Source organism: Biomphalaria glabrata, chromosome 17 (assembly GCF_947242115.1).
Source record: "Biomphalaria glabrata chromosome 17, xgBioGlab47.1, whole genome shotgun sequence".
NCBI classification, from domain to species: domain Eukaryota; kingdom Metazoa; phylum Mollusca; class Gastropoda; family Planorbidae; genus Biomphalaria; species Biomphalaria glabrata.
In genome coordinates this window covers 8,754,847-8,777,822 of record NC_074727.1, presented here as the reverse complement: position 1 = coordinate 8,777,822, position 22,976 = coordinate 8,754,847, and the positions used below count along the sequence as shown (strand labels likewise).

Sequence of the window (22,976 nt, the reverse complement as noted above, 5' to 3'; positions counted from 1 at the left end):
TTCTTTTTCTTTGCAGTTTATAGTAAAGTAGTCATAACTTGTCTTGTCATACAAATATCCTATTTAAAAACGCATACAAAACTATTTTTAAAATCATAAACATATAGAACTTTGACACAATTTAACACTAATGTATGGGAGAAGATTTGAATGGATGGAGCAAGAGACAGACTACAGATAGATAGATAGATAGATAGATAGATAGATAGATAGATAGATAGATAGATATAGATAGATATAGATAGATAGATAGATATAGATAGATAGATAGATAGATATAGATAGATAGATAGATAGATAGATAGATAGATAGATAGATAGATAGATAGATAGATAGATAGATAGATAGATATAGATAGATAGATAGATAGATAGATTAGATAGATAGATATATTGATAAATGATTGATAGATAAATGATTTATATATATATATATATATATATATATATATATTGATAGATAGATAGAAAGATAGATATATAGATGAGCTATATATATATATATATATATATATATATATATATATATATATATATATATATATATATATATATATATATATATATATATATATATATATATATATAGATAGATAGATAGATAGATAGATAGATAGATAGATAGATTGTAGTCAAACTAAATTTCCATTTGATTGGATCAATAAAATATCTTATCTTATCATAATTATCTTATCTTATATAGATAGATATTGATAGATAGATAGATAGATAGATAGATAGATAGATAGATAGATAGATAGATAGATAGATAGATAGATATATAGATAGATAGATAGATAGATAGATAGATAGATAGATAGATAGATAGATAGATAAATGATTGATAGATAGATAGATAGATAGATAGATAGATAGATAGATAGATAGATAGATAGATAGATAGATAGATAGATATGACAAGTAAACCAAGAGAAACAAAGAGAGAATGAATATTGACAGAGAGATCTTGAATGCAGCACCCACTCACCACAAATTTCGAAGTCGTCCCAGTAGTCTCCGTCCTCCCCCTCCTCAGACAGCCCTTCCCAGACGTCCCGCTGTGTCTTGAGTGCGTCAATGGTCTCCTGGCATTTCTTGAAGTGAGAGATGAGCGTATTGTCCATCTCACGTAGAGTGGCCTGGAGGGACGAAGGAACAGACAGAGGTCATTATAGTTCCTATCTACGTGCTCTTTGTTTCTAACACCGGGGATCATGTTGTGTTTGGAGACGAGAGGAAATTGTTTACATCATTATCTAATGACGCGATGTCAAACAACTGGTCCGTGGGCCACATTTGAACCCTTAAAAATATACACCGGTTATATCTATACAACAGGATTTTTCTATCATTTGGGGGCCCGGAGGTTGGACCTCTTTGGGGGCCCCTGCATTTTGCGTAATATTTGATATTTAATGTAAAAAAAACACTCATTTGGGCCCCCCCCCCCTCAAGTGAAGCCCGGGGTGATTTTCAAATTCTCCACATCCTTTCCCCCACCCTAGCTATGCCACTGATATAAAATCGTGGTATGTTTTATTATTATCATTATTAAAATATTTAAAGGAGACTTTAATATATCTAGATAAATGAGATCCGTTAGAGATGCAACTCTGTATTTTCCCATGACAATTTAAATATCCGCAAAAAAAAAAATTATACAACTCCTCAAAATGCAGTAGAAATGTGCATTTAATTTACGTGTTTAAAAGTGACACTGCTATACTCAGATATATTATCCTAAAAAAAAAAAATGAAACGCCTTAATATGAAGAAAATTTATTTCAACACTGTTTATTCTTACTTTGTCGGATATATAATAGTTAGAGACTGCAGGATTGTATTTGTTATGGAGTGTGTTTCTATGGTAAAGGTGAAAAGAAGTTAGCGATTGGTTGGGAGCTATGCAGAGTGGATGATGCAAGATAAGCGGGACTATCGTCAGCTGTCTAGACTCTTGGGTACACAAGACGATGCCAGAACGTGTTTTTTTGTAGTGAGTTCGATTTTGTACAAAATACTATTTTATATTATTACTCAAGAGTACTACATTTATTTCGTTTCATCTGAAGTTACATTTGTCTACATCTGGGAGGTTTCTGTGCTGCCTTAAGGTGCTCAGAAAACACAAATCAGCTCTAGTCGGGATTCAAACTCGAGCTTCCTTAGTAAGTACCCACTCAGACACACACACACACATCCCGTCTCCAAGGAAACAGATTAGGTTTAAATTTTTATACACGCAACATCTTAAAAAAAAAACAACAGTTAATTTACTATTATTGCGATGCATGATAATGTTTTTGAGCGGCTTTCCTTTTTCTCAAGTGACAGAAACTCTTTGCTCACCCCCCCCCCCCCAAACTATCCGCCACTGAAGCTGTCACAAGTTTGACATGAGCGAAAGTATAAACATCAAGTCATGTTTACAAGTCAGCCATTTTGCAATCTTTCGCGTCATCTGCCAATAGGTGAGTATTGGAGGTTGTGATTTTGTAAAATATATTTTTATTCTGTTTTTTTTTTCAGACCGGCGAATGGCTTAACGATAATCAATTACAATCAAAAAATAAAGTATTCAAATTTTCAAACAGTTGCATTTTTAAAAAGTTATTTTAACTAACTGTATATTTAAGCTGTGGCCAGTGGTATTCACAATGTGAACTGAGCTAACTAAGACAGGAGAACTATGGAAAGAGATTGACAAAATACATTTATATGGAGAGTGAATATTTAGAGAAGAATGAAGTCTCATACTGATCAGCAGTCTATGCCATGAGAAGTAGAGTTTGACGATAGCGCATATTTCTTTTCGTGCGTGCGAATTGACACGCACCGTATTACTTATAGCCCTCAGCGTGGCAGAGATCAACATAAAATATAATTCAATCAGGCTTTGATCTATTTCAATATTTCTATAAGGCCAACAGGATGAAATATTGTAGAACTTACGGAAAAAATAAAAAGTGACCGCTCAGTAGGCCTACACTTAGTAAATTAGGTGAGTCTGACAGTCATTCAGACAGAGTTCAAATAAGTTTTGCAATAAATTAAAAATAAATAAACAACAACAATAAATCAAAGTGGAGATTATATACTGTGTTTCAAAATGTGTCCCGAAATCTCGTTTCAATTTAAACAAACAAACATTCCATACTAACCAAAAAAAAACAACAAAAAAACAAAGCACTGAAAACGAGGCTACATTACGTCAGAGCTTCGATTGACTTTGTTTGGCTTTCAGTGAGTTTTGGCATCTGTCGTGCAGGGTCGCGATAACCCGAGTAAACATTTGGGAACCCGTGAAGCGCACTCCTGAGATAAGGGGGGCGACTGGATGGCGAAACGGGGGGGGGGGAATGGGGTGTAGTAAAGGTGCACAACAAGGAAGAGGCGGAGGTGTTAGCAGACGTCTGCGCAGAAAACAACAAAAGATGACCGAGAAGGTTGGCTGACATTTAGATGTCTGGAACCATTTCTTGACGCAACAACAGGCAGTTTTGTGAGTTAGGTAAACTAGCAAAGTTTCCAAATGCAGTACAGGTGTGTGGATCTTTGTACATCGAATATCAAACTACGTGCACATTGATGTCAGAGATTTAGTGCGTAATAAAATATATACACTCACAAGACCACACCAAGAGTAAATACAATTTGGACTTTGCACGGACGAAACAGAGCTTCTAAATTTTCAAAGTCATGCCATTAAAAACAGAACGTTTAATATTACGGCTAGGCCGCTGAAAGATATTATACAGCCCTAACATTCTTCATTAAAACTTAAAAGAAAATACTAATAGTCTTAAACATGGTTTCATTAATTTTGTTTTTTAAAAAAAGGACGAAAAAGAGTCAATCATTTATTAGAATTACATATTTAACTTTTGAAGGATCGATGTTAACCCAATTGTCTGTTAATAAGATTTTTTTTTCTTTGAGAAAGTAATAAAAATAGGTGTTTCATTACAAGCTAATCATTTAATTATTTCATGTCTATAACTAAAATAGCCATGGAGCGTACTATGTGGAGAGAGATGGTGACCAAAAAAGCTATGGACAGCGGAAAAACATTGACGTCTGCTCTGGAAGAAAAGCGTGCTACTAAAAAAAACGGCTGGCTCCTCTACCACCAAAGAGAATGCCACATTAACCTGAGATACACGTGGAAGGGAATGTCTCTCAGTAATAAGGTTCTGCGGTATCATGAAAAAGTGCTCAACGAGATGAACCATAGTCGATCTATGAGATGAACCGTAGTCGGTCTACGAGATGAATCATAGTCGTTCTACGACTGAATAAGGCCAACTATAACTTAAGTGAAAACAACTTTGAAAGAAACATACATCTATTCCTACCAGAGGGTACACTTTCGTGCAGGACCGTAACAATTACTCGAGGGCCCGGGAATAAATATATGATGACAACCCCAACCCCATTCTCTCGTAGGTTGAGTGTAACTGTAGACACGCACTGTAGGTGACTTCTAGTGAACGCACAATTATGACGACACTAATCCAAAACGAGACTGTAGATTAGAAAGATAAAACAGACAGTTGAGTCTAGGCTTTCATAGAGGTCACATCCTTTTATTATAGTGACTGAGACTTCACTGTTCCCGTTGTGAATTAAATAGTTATATATCTACATTCATCTGTTGGTTTACTTTATTGGGGGTGCTTGAGCTGAACCTTTGTGGCAAGGAACGCACTAGTAATACTACACGTACGTTAACACGCAACCTACATTCTCATCAGTACAAATTATACAGACTCAGAGATCTTTACATAATATTCACTAAATCGAGTCATCTTATGTGCGTCAATTACATTTATAAATATATGTGTATTTACAATCAATTCAGTAACTTCTAATAAGTAATCAATACGATACATTTAAATTCTGACATTTATTTTTCTTTCAACGAACAACATGGTCATGACCCCGGGAGCAATGAACCCCTTTGACCCATGACAGCTACCCCACTACTTTCGTGTTACCCAATGGTTTAGCTAATTCAACGATGGCTTACCAGTTCAGTCTTCAGCCAAGAAAGCGCGGCATCTATTCGGCTCTTCCTTTCGTTCCACACCACGTCCTTGACCTTTTCTGCGCTCGTGTTGATCACGTGGGCGTTATCCACTGGTGACGAAGACGACGACGACAAGGGCGTCACCGCTCGAGGTCCTCCGTAAGTCTTGCCGCTCTGCACGTCGAAAATGGGCACCCGGTGCTCCCGCTCCACCGTGGAGGCGTCGGAGCCCTCCACGATGCGCTCTCCTTCTGGGGAATTTCGGAGGTCCGAGGAAAAGCCGTTCCGTTTGACAGGCTTGGGGGAAAGAAGCAGCGGAGAGGGCGAATGGCTAAGCATCCTGAGCGCATCGTTGATAAGCTCATCCGACTGCTTCAGAATCAGCTCAGCCTGCTTCATCCTAGAGCTGGGGTCTTCGAAGCTGAAACCGTCTTTAATGTTCAACACGTTTTCGTATATGGGATATTTGTTTAGCCTCTCCTTCTCCGAGGCTATCCTCTCGTAAAGTGACTGTCTGGAGTGGAGCTGCCGCTCGGGCGTGAGACGAGGAAACGGCGCTCCCAGCGATAGAGGCTTTGATAAGTTTACCGCAGAGGCACGTGGGGCTGACTCTATGTGTTTTACGGGAATTTCCACCACTCTGCTAGGCTGAGAACCAGAGAGTGCTGGCCGATATGAAACTGGTATTTCCGTTACGACTGTCGACTCGTTATTGTTACTATGTGATGTGTTCGAAGATATACCGACTTCAGTAGACGTTGTTGCTTCACTAGAAGACTTTCTAGAAGGACTACTTTGAGGACTTGGCTTTGGTGCTATGGAGGGTCGTGGAGCGATTTTTGGTTTTGCGCGCATGCTAGAATTTGTGGTTACTTTAGGTGGTTGTGAGGGTAACGGGGGCGGTTGGCCCCTGGCTGAGGGAGCAGCTGGTTGCTGAGTGTTTATATTTACAGTTGTCTGAGGCCGAGAGTTGGGCGCTGAGGGCGCCCCCAGCCGTAAAGGTCGCGTTAAAGCTATAGAGCCCGGGGCGCGAGCTTTATTTGCGTCCGGTTGATTCGGACGTGCTGAGTTGACCACATGAAATTTGAGTGTGGGCTGGGTGGACCCTCCCGTTGTACGAACCATTTCGCTATTCCCTGAGATTGATGGGGTTTTCGCCGTTGCTATGTTAACAGTGTTTTTGCTGATGGCTATCTTCACGCCTTGGTTTGACATGACCTTGACATTTGGTGTGATATTAATTACGTTTTGTTCGCTGGTTGATTGTATGTGATTGGATTGGTTGAAGGTATCTGCGTTTTGGTTGGTTGACACGTTGCTATCCGATTTTCTATTGGATGTTGATTTAGAAGGCGAGTTTGAATTTTGATTAGATATAGATGCGTTGTGTTGGCTCTCGGAAGAGTCGGAGCGTTCTAAGGCGTCTTTGGCGGGAAGGTTTCTGGAAGATACATGAAGTCCATTTTTTTGTTCACTGGATTTAGGCGCATTATGCGAAGAGGTTAGTGTGACATTCTGAGACGTGACAGACGTTCTGGCCGCCGGAACAGGCGTCCTGGCAGCGGGGGTTGGAGTCACCCCTTTGGAAGTACGGGATGACGTTGCCGGCGTGGCGGCGGCAGACGTGGTGAAGAAAGACTTTGAGGGTAAGGTGACAACACGCGAAACCAGCGGTAACTTTTGCTGCGGCTGACCTCCGCCGTAGCCGCCGCTGGCACCGCTTGTATTGCTTTTGGACTTGCCTGGAGAAGAAGAAACCCCTTCTTCTGCGACCAGGAAATCGTTTTTGTCGCTAGCAGAGAGAAACGATTTGCCGCGGTAGCGAGACAGGGAATCGCAGCCACCATCGGCTTGAATCCCGCTGTCAGCACTGGGAAGACGAGCGTGAAGACCTTTCTGCGTGGATTTCGAGGATTCGTCTTCGCCTCCTTTCCGGAAACTGGGCTTGGCGGGTGTCTTTGGTTTCAAAGAGGTTGTCACTATCAGCTCCTCCCTGTGCATATCCAGCAGACCGCTACCTTCAGGTACAGAAAGCTGCGCAGCTATGGACTTGCCACTTCCGACCGTATGCAAGAAGTGGTTACTTGTCGAAGAGACAAGTACCGGGGCGCTGATCGGGGCGCCAGATTTCAATCGCGTTGTTTCATGAATAACGGGAATTTCCATAGTACTCTAATTATTGGTAATTCCATTAGTTACGCTGTTCCCTGCTGATGTGCTACTGAGATCATGCCAGATTATAAATAACTTTGACGTATGTAAAAAAAAGGATCAAGATGATTGGCTGGCCTTGGCTCCACGTCATGACTTCATGCAGATCACTTCCGGGCAGATGTCACTCTTGCTTCTGAAATATATGCAAACAAAGTCGTAATTAGTATATAAGTAAACATCTATTTTTAACCATGTTGAAATAAAAAGTATGCAAGCAATAACATTGGGAAACAACAACACCACCAATACGTTTCACAATAGATGGGTCGAGGAATGTACCATAAGGAAAACAAAATCTCCCCTGCAATAGCAAAAACTATTGGAAGTTTGTTTTTTTACATCCATAAATAGCAAACGTTTTGGTGTATCCGGCGTAGAAGATAAATGATTTGTTGATATGATTTTTTGAAAGTTTAACGAAAATCTTTTTTGCACTTTTTTTTCTCTCAGCAGAATCAAATTTTCTAAGCTCTACCGTTTGTGGGTTTCATTTTGACGGCAACATTCAAGTTCCATTTAACGTAATGATAATGTTTATCGTGAAAATCTCCAACCCTGAGATGTGCTAATAGTAAAAGTAGTAAAGTGTATCAACTACTGTGGGTAAAAGGGTCAATTGTATATGTTTACTTACTGATAACAGGTAACAAAATTACTCGAATTTTGTTTCTAGTTATTAATAGAAATTAAAAAGTCCATAAAAAATGCGGTTGATTTTTAATAATCAGGTCTACTTGATTACATGCTCAATGCTTACAAGATAGCGAACAATAACCTCACAGTATGAATGTACTTTTAGTAATGTCAATCAGGAGGCTAGATTTGAAGGGAGATGACATTTTAGCACGATTCTGGCGCAGGGCATAGTCAAATGGGAGCCTGCCTTTCTGTGCTCCATATTGTCTAGTAGACATATACATTCACTCAAGCATGACTCTTTTACGGAGGAAGTGGAAAAGGGGTGGGGCTAAGAGGCTTCATGAGACGCATGCCATTATGAAGCATTTTATATGTATTGAAATGCTTATACATTACCACTTCCGGCAACAGTATTACGAGAAATCTAATCAATCTATAGGTTGTATAAAGGAGTTATTATATTTCTTTTATGTCTTTCTAGTTAAATTATTAATCTCTAGTAGGCCTTAATTCTAAGCAGGAGGTACATTTCTTCCATTTTAGCTCTGTCCCAACCACAACCCTTTATGTTCCTAATTTCTGATTAAAACTTGGTGGTTACCAAACGTGGTAGCATATTTACCCACTCAACAAGCCCTCTTCACCTCGCCCAATAACTTTAAGTCATTTAAAAAAAAAATATTAAAGTCAATAATATAGTGAAATAAATCTTATTGTAATGTTTAGCAGACTATGTTAATTAAGAAATGTCTTCTCCTTTTAGTGCATTTTAGTCGCCTACATAAGCCTCGCTTAAGTTGTGATACAATAAAACTAGACATAATACATTAGTAACCATAGTTACGTAGTTGCCAGACTTCTAACTCATGGGGCATAGCAGTGAATCAGAAGTCGAGTCTAGTGCCAGGGAGTAATAGACATCAGATGTTACTTGCGAGATCTATTTTGTGCCAATAAGACTTCGGTTTTCGGTAAATAACATTCTTTGCTGAGTAAACATTCCGCTTAAAGAAGATTATTATAGCTGAATAGCTGAATACCTTATTGTATATCATATAGAGACGTTTATAATTGTTACAAGTATTACATAATTTTCTTAGTTTTTTTTTCTCTTATAGTACACATATCTTATCTATACACAAAAAAAACTTTTTTTTCCTCTCTCTGACGCTTGATATGGGAGCTTTTCACATTATAACAACATCGAACAAACACCAGGAGTGGAGCCCATGAGGTGCTGGGTATTATCAAACCACGGTATTGCCCCCTACAGTTTCAGTAAACAGGTTGCTGCTATGCTATTACGTAACGAGTAGAATTCCTTTGGGTTCAACTGGCATGGTCGAGAGGTGCACCATGGCGATTGAACCACGCATGGTCTCTTTATCCATGGCGCAGGAATTCGCTAAGGCGAGCAAGCGTAATAGATACAAATTCAGTGACCTTTTTCAGAACATTTCCAAGCCATTATTGCTAATGATAGATGCGCAACAAGCCGAGTTCTTGGAGCGAGTGGATATATCTCTCAGCCTCACGACTTGAAACGTGTTTTGTCTATCGATTGAAATGCCTTAAGATATTGACGAAATACTGACAACTTAAACTCAACAGCGCGGAGATATGTCATATGTTAGAAAGTGTCTGAAGGCAATGACAAGAGACAAGACTCAAGATCAATTTCTGTGCGAAGTACTTGTAGAGTACAATCAGAGCATTACTTTCATTCACGGGCTTAATTAAACATTGATTGAAGGCTCAATTTGAAAAATGAAAAAGATTTTTTCGCCAAATTACATGTCAGTGCACATGTTTTGTACATAGTCTGACACTACCGGACAGAAGAATAAAAAGTAAAGTAGCAATAAGACATACAATATTGAACCATAATTTTTCAAATAAAAAAACAAAACAAAACCTAATAAAATAATCAGTAAGACACAAAGATAGAGGCACACTTCTAATTACATATATTATTATTATATTATTATTATTATAGGTTTTATATAGCGCTACTTTCATGCTTATAGCATGCTCAGAGCGCTTTTGGTCCAATCTCATTTGTGGACCGGTGGGGGGGGGGGGAGGGGGTATCTAGGAGTTGGTTTTCCGTGCTGCCTTTAGGCGCTCAGTAAACACAACTCTGCCCGAGTCGGGTGTCGAACCTCGAGCCCCCTTCTAGGTAGCCAAGCCAAGCCAAGTTCAAGCGCACTTGGCCTCTCGACCACGCTTCCCACATATACTAACTAGAACAAATTCGTACAAGTGCTCCTTCTTCCCTAGGACTTTTAGAGAATGGAACGGGTTGCCTGAATCAGACAGAAAAGGCCAACGACTTGACAGAGTTTTAATGATTAACATGCATGACTACATTGACACATAAAATGCTTAGGACGTAACTATCTTTTTATTTTTAAATAACGTCTGTCTATAAGATAAGATAAGACAAAATAAGATAAGATAAGACAAGATATACTAGATTCTTGGTACATATAGAAATTATCGACAAAGCAATGAACAGACTGGACAAAGTGAAGTTGTTCGTTCTGGAAAAAAGATTGAAATCAAATAGTGAAATGGCCGTAAAGAATTTTGTGAATTAGCATTTCACCAGAAAGAAAACTTTTGATAGTAAGTTTTAAAAATCTAAACACAATACAATAGGCCTACAACACAATGCCCTCATTTCCGACCTTTCACCAAAAATTGATGCAGTAAATTATTTGCAATCAAATTTTCGTTCATGATTTCCGATGGGGGGGGGGGGAATTATGTCTGGATCTGGACATCACTTCTAATTGTTAGCGACGAAAGAATTATATTGAAATTGAGTTAAGTCTTATTGAGTTTGTAAACCAGGTAATGATGTGTCGGGTTTAGCTCCGGGACTTAAATGTGTTAGAAGATAAAAAGACCAGGGGTTTGGGTAAAAGATCCTTTCAACAATTCATAAACCCCGTAGCATTTTCAAAAGGTTCAGATGTTCCAATTCCCATTCCGATGATATAGCCTTCTTTTAAAAAGGGGCCAAATTAAGGAAGTTGAAAGGGAAGCAAAAAGTGACAGGAATTGGAAACTTCTTTGTGTGTGTGTGTGTGTGTGTGTGTGTCTTTTTGTTTATTGTCTCCTTCTTCTTCACCTTCGCTTTAAAACAATTGTTTCGTCAAATAACTTTATAATAATAAAATATTAAACCAAACACAAAATAAACCTGAATGCATTATCAAAGAAACACTAACATTATTGATCCCATGAGACGAAAGAGGGAATCGACGTGCCCAGAAAATTTAAGTAGTAATTGGCGCTTTTTTTTTTTATCGTTTTCTTGTCACGGAAAAAACGAATCGATTTCATTTCATGACAAGTCTATTTTTGGATTAAAACATGGCCCGATATTCGTTGGTCCGATTACCGTGTAACCCTTGCTATCTCTTCCATTGTTTTTGTTTTATGATGCTGTTAATGGCAGCTCTCTATCGTGTAACTAAAACAACATGTCGGGTCTCGATGACAACAATGTTAAATAAATGTGATATAGTATTATAGTTGTATGTGTGATAGACAATTCAATTTTAGAATTACAAAAACTTAATAAATGAGGTAGTAGGATCCCTGAATATTAAAACGCAAGATTAAAAAACATGAATTTCATGATTATTTGAGTCGTTATATTCTATTGTCTACTAAAGATATTATCTCAAACAATTCACGAAACCAAAACCATCAAATTGAGCCTGAATAAGATAAAAAAAAAATTAAATAAAACTGTATGAGTGTGGAGAGAGACACATGAGTGTGGACACACGTGAGTGTGGAGAGGGACACATGAAATGGACACACATGAAATGGACACGCGTGAGTGTGGAGAGGGATACATGAAATGGACACACGTGAGTGTGAAGAGGGATACATGAAATGGACACACATGAGTGTGGACACACGTGAGTGTGGAGAGGGATACATGAAATGGACACACGTGAGTGTGGAGAGGGACACATGAAATGGACACACATGAAATGGACACACGTGAGTGTGGAGAGGGACACATGAAATGGACACACGTGAGTGGAGAGGGACACATGAAACGGACACACGTGAGTGTGGAGAGGGACACATGAAATGGACACACGTGAGTGTGGAGAGGGACACATGAAATGGACACACGTGAGTGTGGAGAGGGACACATGAAACGGACACACGTGAGTGTGGAGAGGGATACATGAAACGGACACACGTGAGTGTGGAGAGGGACACATGAAATGGACACACGTGAGTGTGGAGAGGGACACATGAAACGGACACACGTGAGTGTGGAGAGGGATACATGAAACGGACACACGTGAGTGTGGAGAGGGATACATGAAATGGACACACATGAGTGTGGAGAGGGACACATGAAATGGACACACATGAGTGTGGAGAGGGACACATGAAATGGGCACACATGAGTGCGGACACACGTGAGTGTGCAGAGTGATACATGAAATGGACACATGTGAGTGTGGAGAGGGACACATGAAATGGACACACGTGAGTGGAGAGGGACACATGAAATGGACACACGTGAGTGTGGAGAGGGACACATGAAATGGACACACGTAAGTATGGACAGGGACACATGAAACGGACACACGTGAGTGTGGAGAGGGACACATGAAATGGACACACGTGAGTGTGGAGAGGGACACATGAAATGGACACACGTGAGTGTGGAGAGGGATACATGAAATGGACACACATGAGTGTGGAGAGAGGCACATTAAATGGACACACATGAGTGTGGAGAGAGGCACATTAAATGGACACACATGAGTGTGGAGAGGGACACATTAAATGGACACACATGAGTGTGGCGAGAGGCACATTAAATGGACACACATGAGTGTCTTGAAATTGTGGAAGGAAAAGAAACATGGAAGAAATACTGAACAAATTTGAACGATTTTTCCCTAGACAGACAAACGTTACGTTTTGAATACTAGGGAACAGCAAGAGGCGAAGACATTGGAAAGTGTATTACAAATCTGAGAAAACTAGCGAGTTCCACCCTGACGTTAACAATGAGTTGTTCGCTAATTGTTAGACGATGGACGTAGATCCTATTTAACATCATCGGTTGATACCATAGAACAGAGTGCATGTGATGATTGTAGTTGTATATACTAGTGTTAATTATTAGTTAGTAGGATCTTGGTTGTAAGTTAGGGCGAATTCTATGTTTATTTGTTTTGATTTCATTGGTCTGTTAAGCTAAAGTAGAGTTACGGCCCCTGAGAGATTGTTTTTGTTGTCAGGGGCCTGAGTTTTGAGACTTATCGTAGTCAGTTTTCATAGTTTGTTTTGTATGTTTAATAGTTCAACATTTGATGGCGTTATTTACAGTAACAGTTTATTCTGCTTTAATTAACTTAATATTTCTGTTCTTGATTAAACCCTGGCGTTTCTGAGGATTATTAAAAGACATACGTCAAAGCCATGTCAGGAGTTCACAACAGGGCATTTCATTCTACCAGCCCATTCACAAAACATACAGTCCATACGTTCATTCAATGTGTGTTGGCTTTGTAATACTTTTATGAATACCCATGAAAAGAAAATGTTTATCCTGGTAAAGAAGTGACCCTCTTCTTGTTCCACTGAAGGTCCTTGTATAAAGTGGTCTCATTGTATATGATACATCAGCCTAAATAAAATATACAAGTAAGAGATTGTGAGAGAGTTTGTTGAAATCCTTGAAAGGGATTTTTAAAAATATGCCATAGGATAAAAGGGGTAAATAAAAAAAGGGTTAGTCGAAAACAAAATCATTGTGCTAGAAATATGAACGAGTAGCTGCTTGGGCTAGTACATAAATTGCGTACAAAAGCGTACAAAAAAAAAAAAACGACAGATATTTCAAAATTTTCTAGTTCTTTTGATGTTAAACATTTTTATAGAACTGCCTTGCATCTCAGACATTAGAGAAAGTCCCACTCAAGGCCGTGTTACCCGAGGGGCGGGGGGATGTACGGTTGCATTCAAATTCAAAACGTTATTTTTCCAAATTTAACTTTCTTTAAAAAAAAAAATTCTTCAAAGGAAAAGAAGAAAAAGAAAAACGATGTTTTTCCCCCCGTCTCACTCTGGAGCTCGTGAAATAACTTGATGAAGACTTGTTCAGGGATAGAAACTAAGGTCTAAAAGTCTTCAAAAAGAATATCTAAAAGAAATTACGCCTGAGTCTCATTCCTCTTCCACTCTTCACTGTCGCTCCAAGACTCTATCTTCGGATTGACACAAAACCGGAAAGCAGTGAGTTACATGTGACCGGACCCTGAATAGAGTGTGTACATTACTGGCTTTCCTTTGAAAAGAATCAATGAGGAGATCGATACCACATCATCATTTCTTCCTCCTGGGCACAATACACTACAAGTTTGTTTGTCAGGGGCGGAAACAAGAATCTTGGGTGAATATGCTTTGTTTCATTATGAACTAGAAGTCTATTTTTTTTTCCAGAAAGTATTACAAGTAGAAGGTGAAATAGACAAGTGGCTGTAGTGATTTAGAAACGCCTTAATAATTTAATGCTATAATTTTCTGCTACAACATCATCTCTCTAGGAAAAGAAACATACCAAAATACAAAACTATCAAAGCAAAAGAGCAAAGTATAAAACCAAAATACTTAACTGAAACATCAAAGTATCAATCCAAAATACCAAGATATTAAACAGAATACCTGAACATTTAACGAAAACACCAAAACACTAAACTATAATGTCAAACTATCTAACCAAAATATCACACTAAAATGTCAAGTTATCAAACCAAAATACCAAAGCATCAAACCAATATACCAAAGCATCAAACCAAAATACCAAGGCATCAAACCAATATACTAGGATTTCAAACAAAAATGGAGGCGCAGTGGTTGAGTGGTGAACCACTTTGCTTCCAAACCGATGGGTCCCGGGTTCTAATCCTGGTGAAGACTGGGATTTTTAATTTCGGGATCTTTAAGATGCCTCTTAGTCCCCCCAGCTCTAATGGGTACTTGACTTAAGTTGGGGAAAAGTAAAAGTGTTTGGTCGTTGTGCTGGCCACGTGACATCCTCATGGGCCACAGAAACAGATGACCTCTACATCATCTGCCTCATAGATTGTAAGGTCTGAAATGGGAACTGTTAGACAAATCACATATATATTACCAACAGACCATTAGAGACAACTAAGTTATGTACAAAATCTAAACTATTTTTTTTTTCGGTTGTCATGGTAGCGACTCACCCCCCAGCTGTTTAGGTATGTGATATCTGTCTTACACCTGGACAAAGGTGGATGCTGCGTTGAAAACTGGGTGCAGGTGGGAGGGAAAAAAAAAGACGTGAACCACGCGGTGTAAAAAAAAACAAACCCAACTTCCTTTTTAATGGGAGCTGCAGATTTGTTACTCCCTCTACCCTTTTTTTTAAAACTTTGTAAGTTCCAGAAATTCCAAAGTTAATAAAAAATAAACAAACATGTCACCAGGAAATGATGGATGACAGGGTCATAGTTTTACAAATCTTCAGTTTAGAATAAGAAGCTGTATCCTTCGTTTTGAATGTCATTGAATGGATCTTATAACCAATACACATGCACATGTCTCAAACAATTATAGAAGAAGAAAGACATACAGAAAGAAAAATGGTGGAGACAGGGTGCCAGAGAATAATGATTTGTTTTTTCAATGTACCCACTTTTTACCACTTAAATTAGTATCTGTAACAGTGTAACATAAATCAAGTTCCCGTAGGCCTGCACGCGTCATTGAGGCAGGTGATAAGGTCATCTCCTTCTGTTGTCAATGGTAAACGACGGGTGTCACGTGACCAAAAAAAAAAAACGACGGTTGACTTTGGATTAGACCTACTCTTGGAGATTTATCTCAGTGTATCAATATATTTAATACTAAAACAAGTTAATTGTAATCTTGAAAGTCTTATTAAGAATAGAGTCTGGATATAGAACACACACACGTTGGCTGTTGTTTTTTTTTAAATAGTTTTTTCTGAGTGGTAAAGCTCTTGGCTTCCGAACCGGGGGGAGGGGGGGGGGGGGCGTCTAGGGTTCAAAACTAGGTGAAGACAGGGATTTTTGGTGATTTTTTAATCCACCCACGAATCCCCCTCCCCCAACTCTAATGGGTACGTGGCGTTAGTTGGGAAAAGTAAAGGTCGTTGTGTTGGCCACATGACACCCTCGTTAACCGTGGGCTATAAAAACGGGTGACCTTAACATCATCTGCCTTATACATAGCAAATTCTGAAAGAGGTACATTTTCTTTTTACTTTTCGCAATTGTAACGAATGGCTACAATATAGCTAGAGCACACGTCGACCCTATGGGTTGAAATCGAGGCTCTCTACTCAAACGAGACTCGTGTGCAGGGAACTGGGGTGGGGAAACTGGTTAATTAAGGAGGCTACTTGAGGCGTTCCGCCATCTTTTTTTTTATTACTTTGAAGTGCTAGATCTAATTATTTGGAGCGGTGCAGCTGTTACATCTGTGATGTAACCATCACAGGACAGGAAATAGGCTCAACAAATTGTCAGCCGTTTTATCTTTACTTTTAGTTTTTAGTTTTTCTTTCAGAAGATCTCGGTGTTCAGAAGTTAGAAAAGAAACTTTCGTGTGAGGCAGATTTACATTCAGAAGCTGGCAAAAAATAGGATTCAAATCTGAACCTGAACTTTAAATTTTTTAAAAATATATTTACCTAGTAGAAAAAAAAGCATCATTTCCATTTAATGTCAAAGTTTTGAGCTAGTGTCATTCATTCAACTAGTTTTATCACTAAATGTCACTTCATGGTAACCAGTTTTATCACTAAATGTCACTTCATGGTAACCAGTTTATCACTAAATGTCACTTTATGGTAACCAGTTTATCACTAAATGTCACTTCATGGTAACCAGTTTATCACTAAATGTCACTTCATGGTAACCAGTTTATCATTAAATGTCACTTAATGGTCACCAGTTTATCACTAAATGTCACTTCATGGTAACCAGTTTATCACTAAATGTCGCTTCATGGTAATCAGTTTATCACTCAATGTCACTTCATGGTAACCTGTTTACCACTAGATGTCACTTCATGGTAACCTGTTTACCACTAGATGTCACTTCATGCTAACCAGTTTATCACTAAATGTCACTTCATGGTAACCAGTTTATCATTAAATGTCACTTGATGGTCACCAGTTTATCACTAAATGTCACTTCATGGTAACCAGTTTATCACTAAATGTCACTTCATGGTAACCAGTTTATCACTAAATGCCACTTCATGGTAACCAGTTTATCACTAAATGTCACTTCATGGTAACCAGTTTATCACTAAATGTCACTTCATGGTAACCAGTTTATCACTCAATGTCACTTCATGGTAACCTGTTTACCACTAGATGTCACTTCATGGTAACCAGTTTACCACTAGATGTCACTTCATGGTAACCAGTTTACCACTAAATGTCACTTTATGGTAACCAGTTTACCACTAAATGTCACTTCATGGTAACCAGTTTACCACTAGATGTCACTTCATGCTAACCAGTTTATCACTAAATGTCACTTCATGGTCACCAGTTTATCATTAAATGTCACTTTATGGTAACCAGTTTATCACTAAATGTCACTTCATGGTAACCAGTTTATCACTAAATGTCACTTCATGGTAACCAGTTTATCACTAAATGTCGCTTCATGGTAATCAGTTTGTCACTAGATGTCACTTCATGGTAATCAGTTTATCACTAGATGCCACTTCATGGTAACCAGTTTATCACTAAATGTCACTTCATGGTAACCAGTTTATCACTAAATGTCACTTCATGGTAACCAGTTTATCACTAAATGTCACTTCATGGTAACCAGTTTATCATTAAATGTCACTTAATGGTCACCAGTTTATCACTAAATGTCACTTCATGGTAACCAGTTTATCACTAAATGTCGCTTCATGGTAATCAGTTTATCACTAGATGTCACTTCATGGTAATCAGTTTATCACTAGATGCCACTTCATGGTAACCAGTTTATCACTAAATGTCACTTCATGGTAACCAATTTATCACTAAATGTCACTTCATGGTAACCAGTTTATCACTAAATGCCACTTCATGGTAACCAGTTTATCACTAAATGTCACTTCATGGTAACCAGTTTATCACTAAATGTCACTTCATGGTAACCTGTTTACCACTAGATGTCACTTCATGGTAACCAGTTTACCACTAAATGTCACTTCATGGTAACCAGTTTACCACTAAATGTCACTTTATGGTAACCAGTTTACCACTAAATGTCACTTCATGGTAACCAGTTTACCACTAGATGTCACTTCATGCTAACCAGTTTATCACTAAATGTCACTTCATGGTCACCAGTTTATCATTAAATGTCACTTGATGGTCACCAGTTTATCACTAACTGTCACTTCATGGTAACCAGTTTATCACTAAAAGTTGCTTCACGGTAACCAGTTTATCATATCATTAAATGTCACTTTATGGTAACCAGTTTATCATTAAATGACACTTTATGGTAACCAGTTTATCATAAAATGTCACTTATTGGTAACCAGTTTATCATTAAATGTTACTTTATGGTAACCAGTTTATCATTAAATGTCACTTTATGGTAACCAGTTTATCATTAAATGTCACTTTATGGTCACCAGTTTATCATTAAATGTCACTTGATGGTAACGTTCACTTCTTTTAATTGTTGTCATTTCATTTATTTGGTGGATAATTAAACGAGTTTAAGGGAAACAATGTACGCTGTCTTTTATATTTGTTCATTCTCTCTCTCTCTCTTTCTGTGACACACTCTATTTCGATCTTTTACCTCTTTTTTTTTTGTCTTACTTTTGTTTACTTTATGTCTTTATAGATTTCTCACACGTTCTTATATTCTATAAATAATTTTTTCCTTTATCTCTCTCGTTCTCTCTCTCTCTCTCTTTCTCCCCCTCTGTCTTTCTTTCTCTCTCTTTCTTTCTCTCTTTCTAACTCTTTTACTCCCTCTCTTTTTATCTCTCAATACGTTCTATTTTCTGCAAATCTTTTTTTTTTTTCAAAAATTCAATTTTTATTGATTTCGTTTATTCTTTATTTCTTCTTTGTTTTTTTTTCTTTGTTTTTACTATCATTTTATTCTATTTTACTTTTGTGTTTTCTTTCTTTCGCTCACTTATTTTTTCATTCCGCCATTTTCTCTTGTATTTCAGACACCATAATTGTTTCTTTCCTTTTTCACCTTCATTTTTTTTTTTCTTTTCTTTTTTAATTTCATTGTCTCCTTTTTTTCTTTCCTTCTTTTTTTCCCCTTTCCTTCTTTCATTCACCTACCCTCACTGCCCCCCCCCCCACCTTTCACTTGGTCAGCTCTTCATTAATTTCTTTAACACACTTCCCTTCTAATCTCTCCCCAGAATAGTTAATCAGCAGCTCTAGTGAAAGACCGCGCTCATCATTCCCAACTAAAGGTCAATAACCTGAAGTACCCAGCCGTATAACACACTAATGCAATCAATAAACCATTCCACATCCGCCAAAATAAGAAGTTCATGGAATAGCTCTTGTTTGTATTAAATAGAACTATTATTTTCATTGCTTTCCCATTCTGTACTAATTATTGAAAATTGCAATCACTTCGTAATCTTTTGTTGTAAAAATGTTTGTAAAATGTTTTACATGTTTCGGATGTTCCTTCAAAGTTGAAGATAATTACTTCCTAGTCCAAACCTCCCGCAGGACGACGGGGGATGGGAGCGGGCAGGGTTTGAACCCTGGACCATCAATAAATCTGAACGACAGTCCAGCGCGCAAACCGCACGGCCAGGCAGCCATCCTGGTTGTGTATGATCTAACCAAGCCATCAGAATCAGCATAAAAATCTTAATCGTGAAACAGACACTGCAGGTGATCTAACTGAACTATACAACTATATCATACTTTAAAATTATTATGAAAAAAAAAAAAAAAAAGGTTTTCTTATCCCGAGGAATAGGAAGGCATATAGTGATGGGGTTCGGTTCAAACCTTTCGACCCTTTTGTCCACTATTTGTTATACAATGTCAGAGTCGAACTGTCGGTTTAAACAATAGGAGAGAAGTAGATGAAGGAAACTCTTTAGTAGGGGGGAACTTGTTCCCAGGCAGTTTCAACTTGTTCCCAGACAGCTTCAATATGTTCCCAGACAGTTCCAACTTGTTCCGACAGCTTTAATATGTTCCCAGACAGTTTCAACTTGTTCCCAGACAGCTTCAACTTGTTAGTGCTACTAAAATCTTATAATTTCTTGTGAAAAAAACTAACTGTTACAATAACTGTAAGTCTAGGTTTTATCAAATAGTTCCGTTATTTTTTTTCATTTTCTTTTGTAGGCAAGGTCTACACTAGTGAAAGGAGGTACAAATGGCAGAAGATATCATTTATTTTCTGTCAATGGCCATCTTGAATCAAGTTGTGGACTTAAAAATACTTTTAGATTTATGTATCAAGTGAATGAATCGAAGAACTCCGTCAATCAGTGCCACAAAGTTTCTGCAGCCCCTCCCCCTCTTTTTTTTTTTTACGGACCCCTACTGTCCACGGGTCACAGTGGTTCAGACCGGCAACTTCCTGGTAGAGCAATAGTTGCTATGGTGATGCCACACAGCGACCTCTCAAGGGGGAAGCAACTTTGATCTGATTTACCGGAAATCTGATAGGGGAGTGAAACGCGAAGCGCGTTCTATCGCATCGATTAGGATTGTTGGGGTCTCTACAATTATCTTGTGCTTTTTATTTTCTGTCTTTAATCTATAGATCTACAGTGTATCGAGATAGGTTTGCAGTAGAACCGCAGAAGCTAGAACTATGTAAGAACTACGAATAGAAACATATTTTCTAAGACTCGTTTCAGTTCAATTGCAAACGCGATAAAAAAAACTTCAAATGGAAGGATGCGAAACTATTCGCCATTGCTATTAATGTTTTGAAAATAATACATAAAAAACAATGAACAATAATTTACAAATGCAAAAACACAACCTAATAAAATACTCAGAAAGACACAAAGATAAAGGCAGATTTCTTATTTTATATGCTAAGACTAATTCGTACAAGTCCTCCGCATCTGCCTGTTAGGTTTTCTATAGTCAAATATTTCGAATAGTTCCGTTAGGTTTTCTATAGCCCACTATTTCGAATAGAATAGAAAACATTTAGAAACTGGAACAGACACAAAATAGAGCAGTGATATTCATAACAAATGAATATTCACATTTGACTAGAGTAACACCTTTAGTAAAATCACTAAATTTAGAAAGCCTTCAGGACAGAAGACTCAAAAGTAAAGTAGCAATTATACACAAATCACTGAACCATAATCTTCAAATACAAAAACAAAATTTAATAAAATACTCAGAAAGACAAAGGCACATTCCTCGTTTCATATGCTAGGACAAATTTTTACAAAAGCTCCTTCTTCCCTAGTGCTATTAGAGCATGGAATGGGTTGCCTGAGACAGCCAGGAAAACCAGTGATTTGGCACAATTTAAATCATTGGTTAACATGCATGACTAGATGCATGATGCGTAGGACATAATCATCATTTTTTTTTGAAGAAACGTCAGTATTGTATAAGTTCCGTTAGGTTTTCTATAGTCAAATATATTTTATCGATTCTTTGTAATTTTTCGCTTGTAACAAAATTAATAATTTTAACATTAGAATATATTTTTTTAGGATTGCCTGTTAATAATCTTGTTTTTCGAACTCACTAGTAAATATTTTTTTGAAGATCTTAAGACTTACAACATTCATACAGCCTTTTTTCTATATGATCTATAAAATAGAAATAATTAAAAAAAAAAAGAAGAAGAAAAAAAAAAAAACGAACATAGAAACGTTTACCTTTTAACCAAGAGAATTAGTTGAAACATTTCTAGCAATTGGAAAGCACTAATGAAGTGAACCTCTGCCCAGTGGAACTTAACATTTACTTCCCATAACCCATGATTAACGGCCCCCAAAAAGTAAAGCGGCCTTAGGTTTCGTTTTGTCAAAGCTGACTTTCAAAAAATGAAAAGCGCTAAAAATATCCTAACCAGCCCTTTGAACTGCTTTGCTTACGAAACAAACGAGCCCACAGTGGCCGCCCACGATTTAGTGTGAAGACATAAACTCTCTTTGTTATCTTGTTTACTTTTATATATCTATTTAAAAAAAAAAAAACAACTATCGTTTTCCAGCAGGGTTATGGTTAGAACATAAATTTAGTTAATTAGACATTGGTAATAACCCTATACATGAACATAAAGTACAGGGTTTGACAGCAACGATAATAAAAATATTTTCGTAATTAGATTACTTATAGGTTTGAGTGGTACGTCGCTAAGCACATGTTGAGTACTGTTGAACTTAAGCTAATTAAATATTGATCTCATAAGATCGAGTCACGCAGCCTACATAAACCAGTACAGTATTACTTACAAGTATTAGGAGCAATCGTGCGTAACATAAAAAAAACAAAAAAAAAAAAACCACAGCGCAGCAGGTTTTGCACGGTAAGAGATGTAGATGTAACAGCCAATGCACGAATGGTTAGGGATATCGCTTATTGGTTAAGGGTCGTTAGTTTAGAGGTCACAGATGTTTAAATGCTTCCGGTTCATTGTTTTAAAATAAAAGCAGTGGGAATGGAATAAAATAGTGTATGTTGGCCTCTTGAGTCGTAACGACTATGGTTCATCTCGTAGAAAGACTATGGTTATCTCGTAGAAAGACTATGGTTCATCTCGTAGAAAGACTATGGTTCATCTCGTAGAAAGACTATGGTTCATCTCGAAGAAAGACTATGGTTCATCTTGTAGAACGACTATGGTTCATGTTGTACAATACTTTTCCATATGACTGTGGAGCCCTATTTTGGAGAGACACTCCCGTCCACATATATGGCTTTCACTTTGGTGGTAGAGGAGCCAGCTATTTTTCGTTTGGCGCTCTTTTCTTCCAGAGCTGAGGCCCATGTTTTTATCGCTGTCCATAGCGGTCTTGGTCACAGTCTCTCTCCACATAATGC

General features: G+C 37.8%; 1 protein-coding gene across 3 annotated transcripts in view; it reads right to left on the bottom strand.

Moving 5' to 3' along the window:
* Positions 1-22,976, bottom strand: part of LOC106051164 (uncharacterized) — a 109,753-nt gene that overhangs the window by 6,337 nt on the left and 80,440 nt on the right. For all 3 annotated transcript variants that reach the window (XM_056016432.1, XM_056016430.1, XM_056016431.1), the window contains 2 exons: positions 5,030-7,376; positions 989-1,139 (listed from right to left, as the gene is read on the bottom strand). In XM_056016432.1, coding sequence (XP_055872407.1) covers positions 989-1,139; positions 5,030-7,195 — 2,317 coding nt within the window. In that variant the 5' untranslated portion in view covers positions 7,196-7,376. The remainder of the gene's footprint in view (positions 1-988; positions 1,140-5,029; positions 7,377-22,976) is intronic.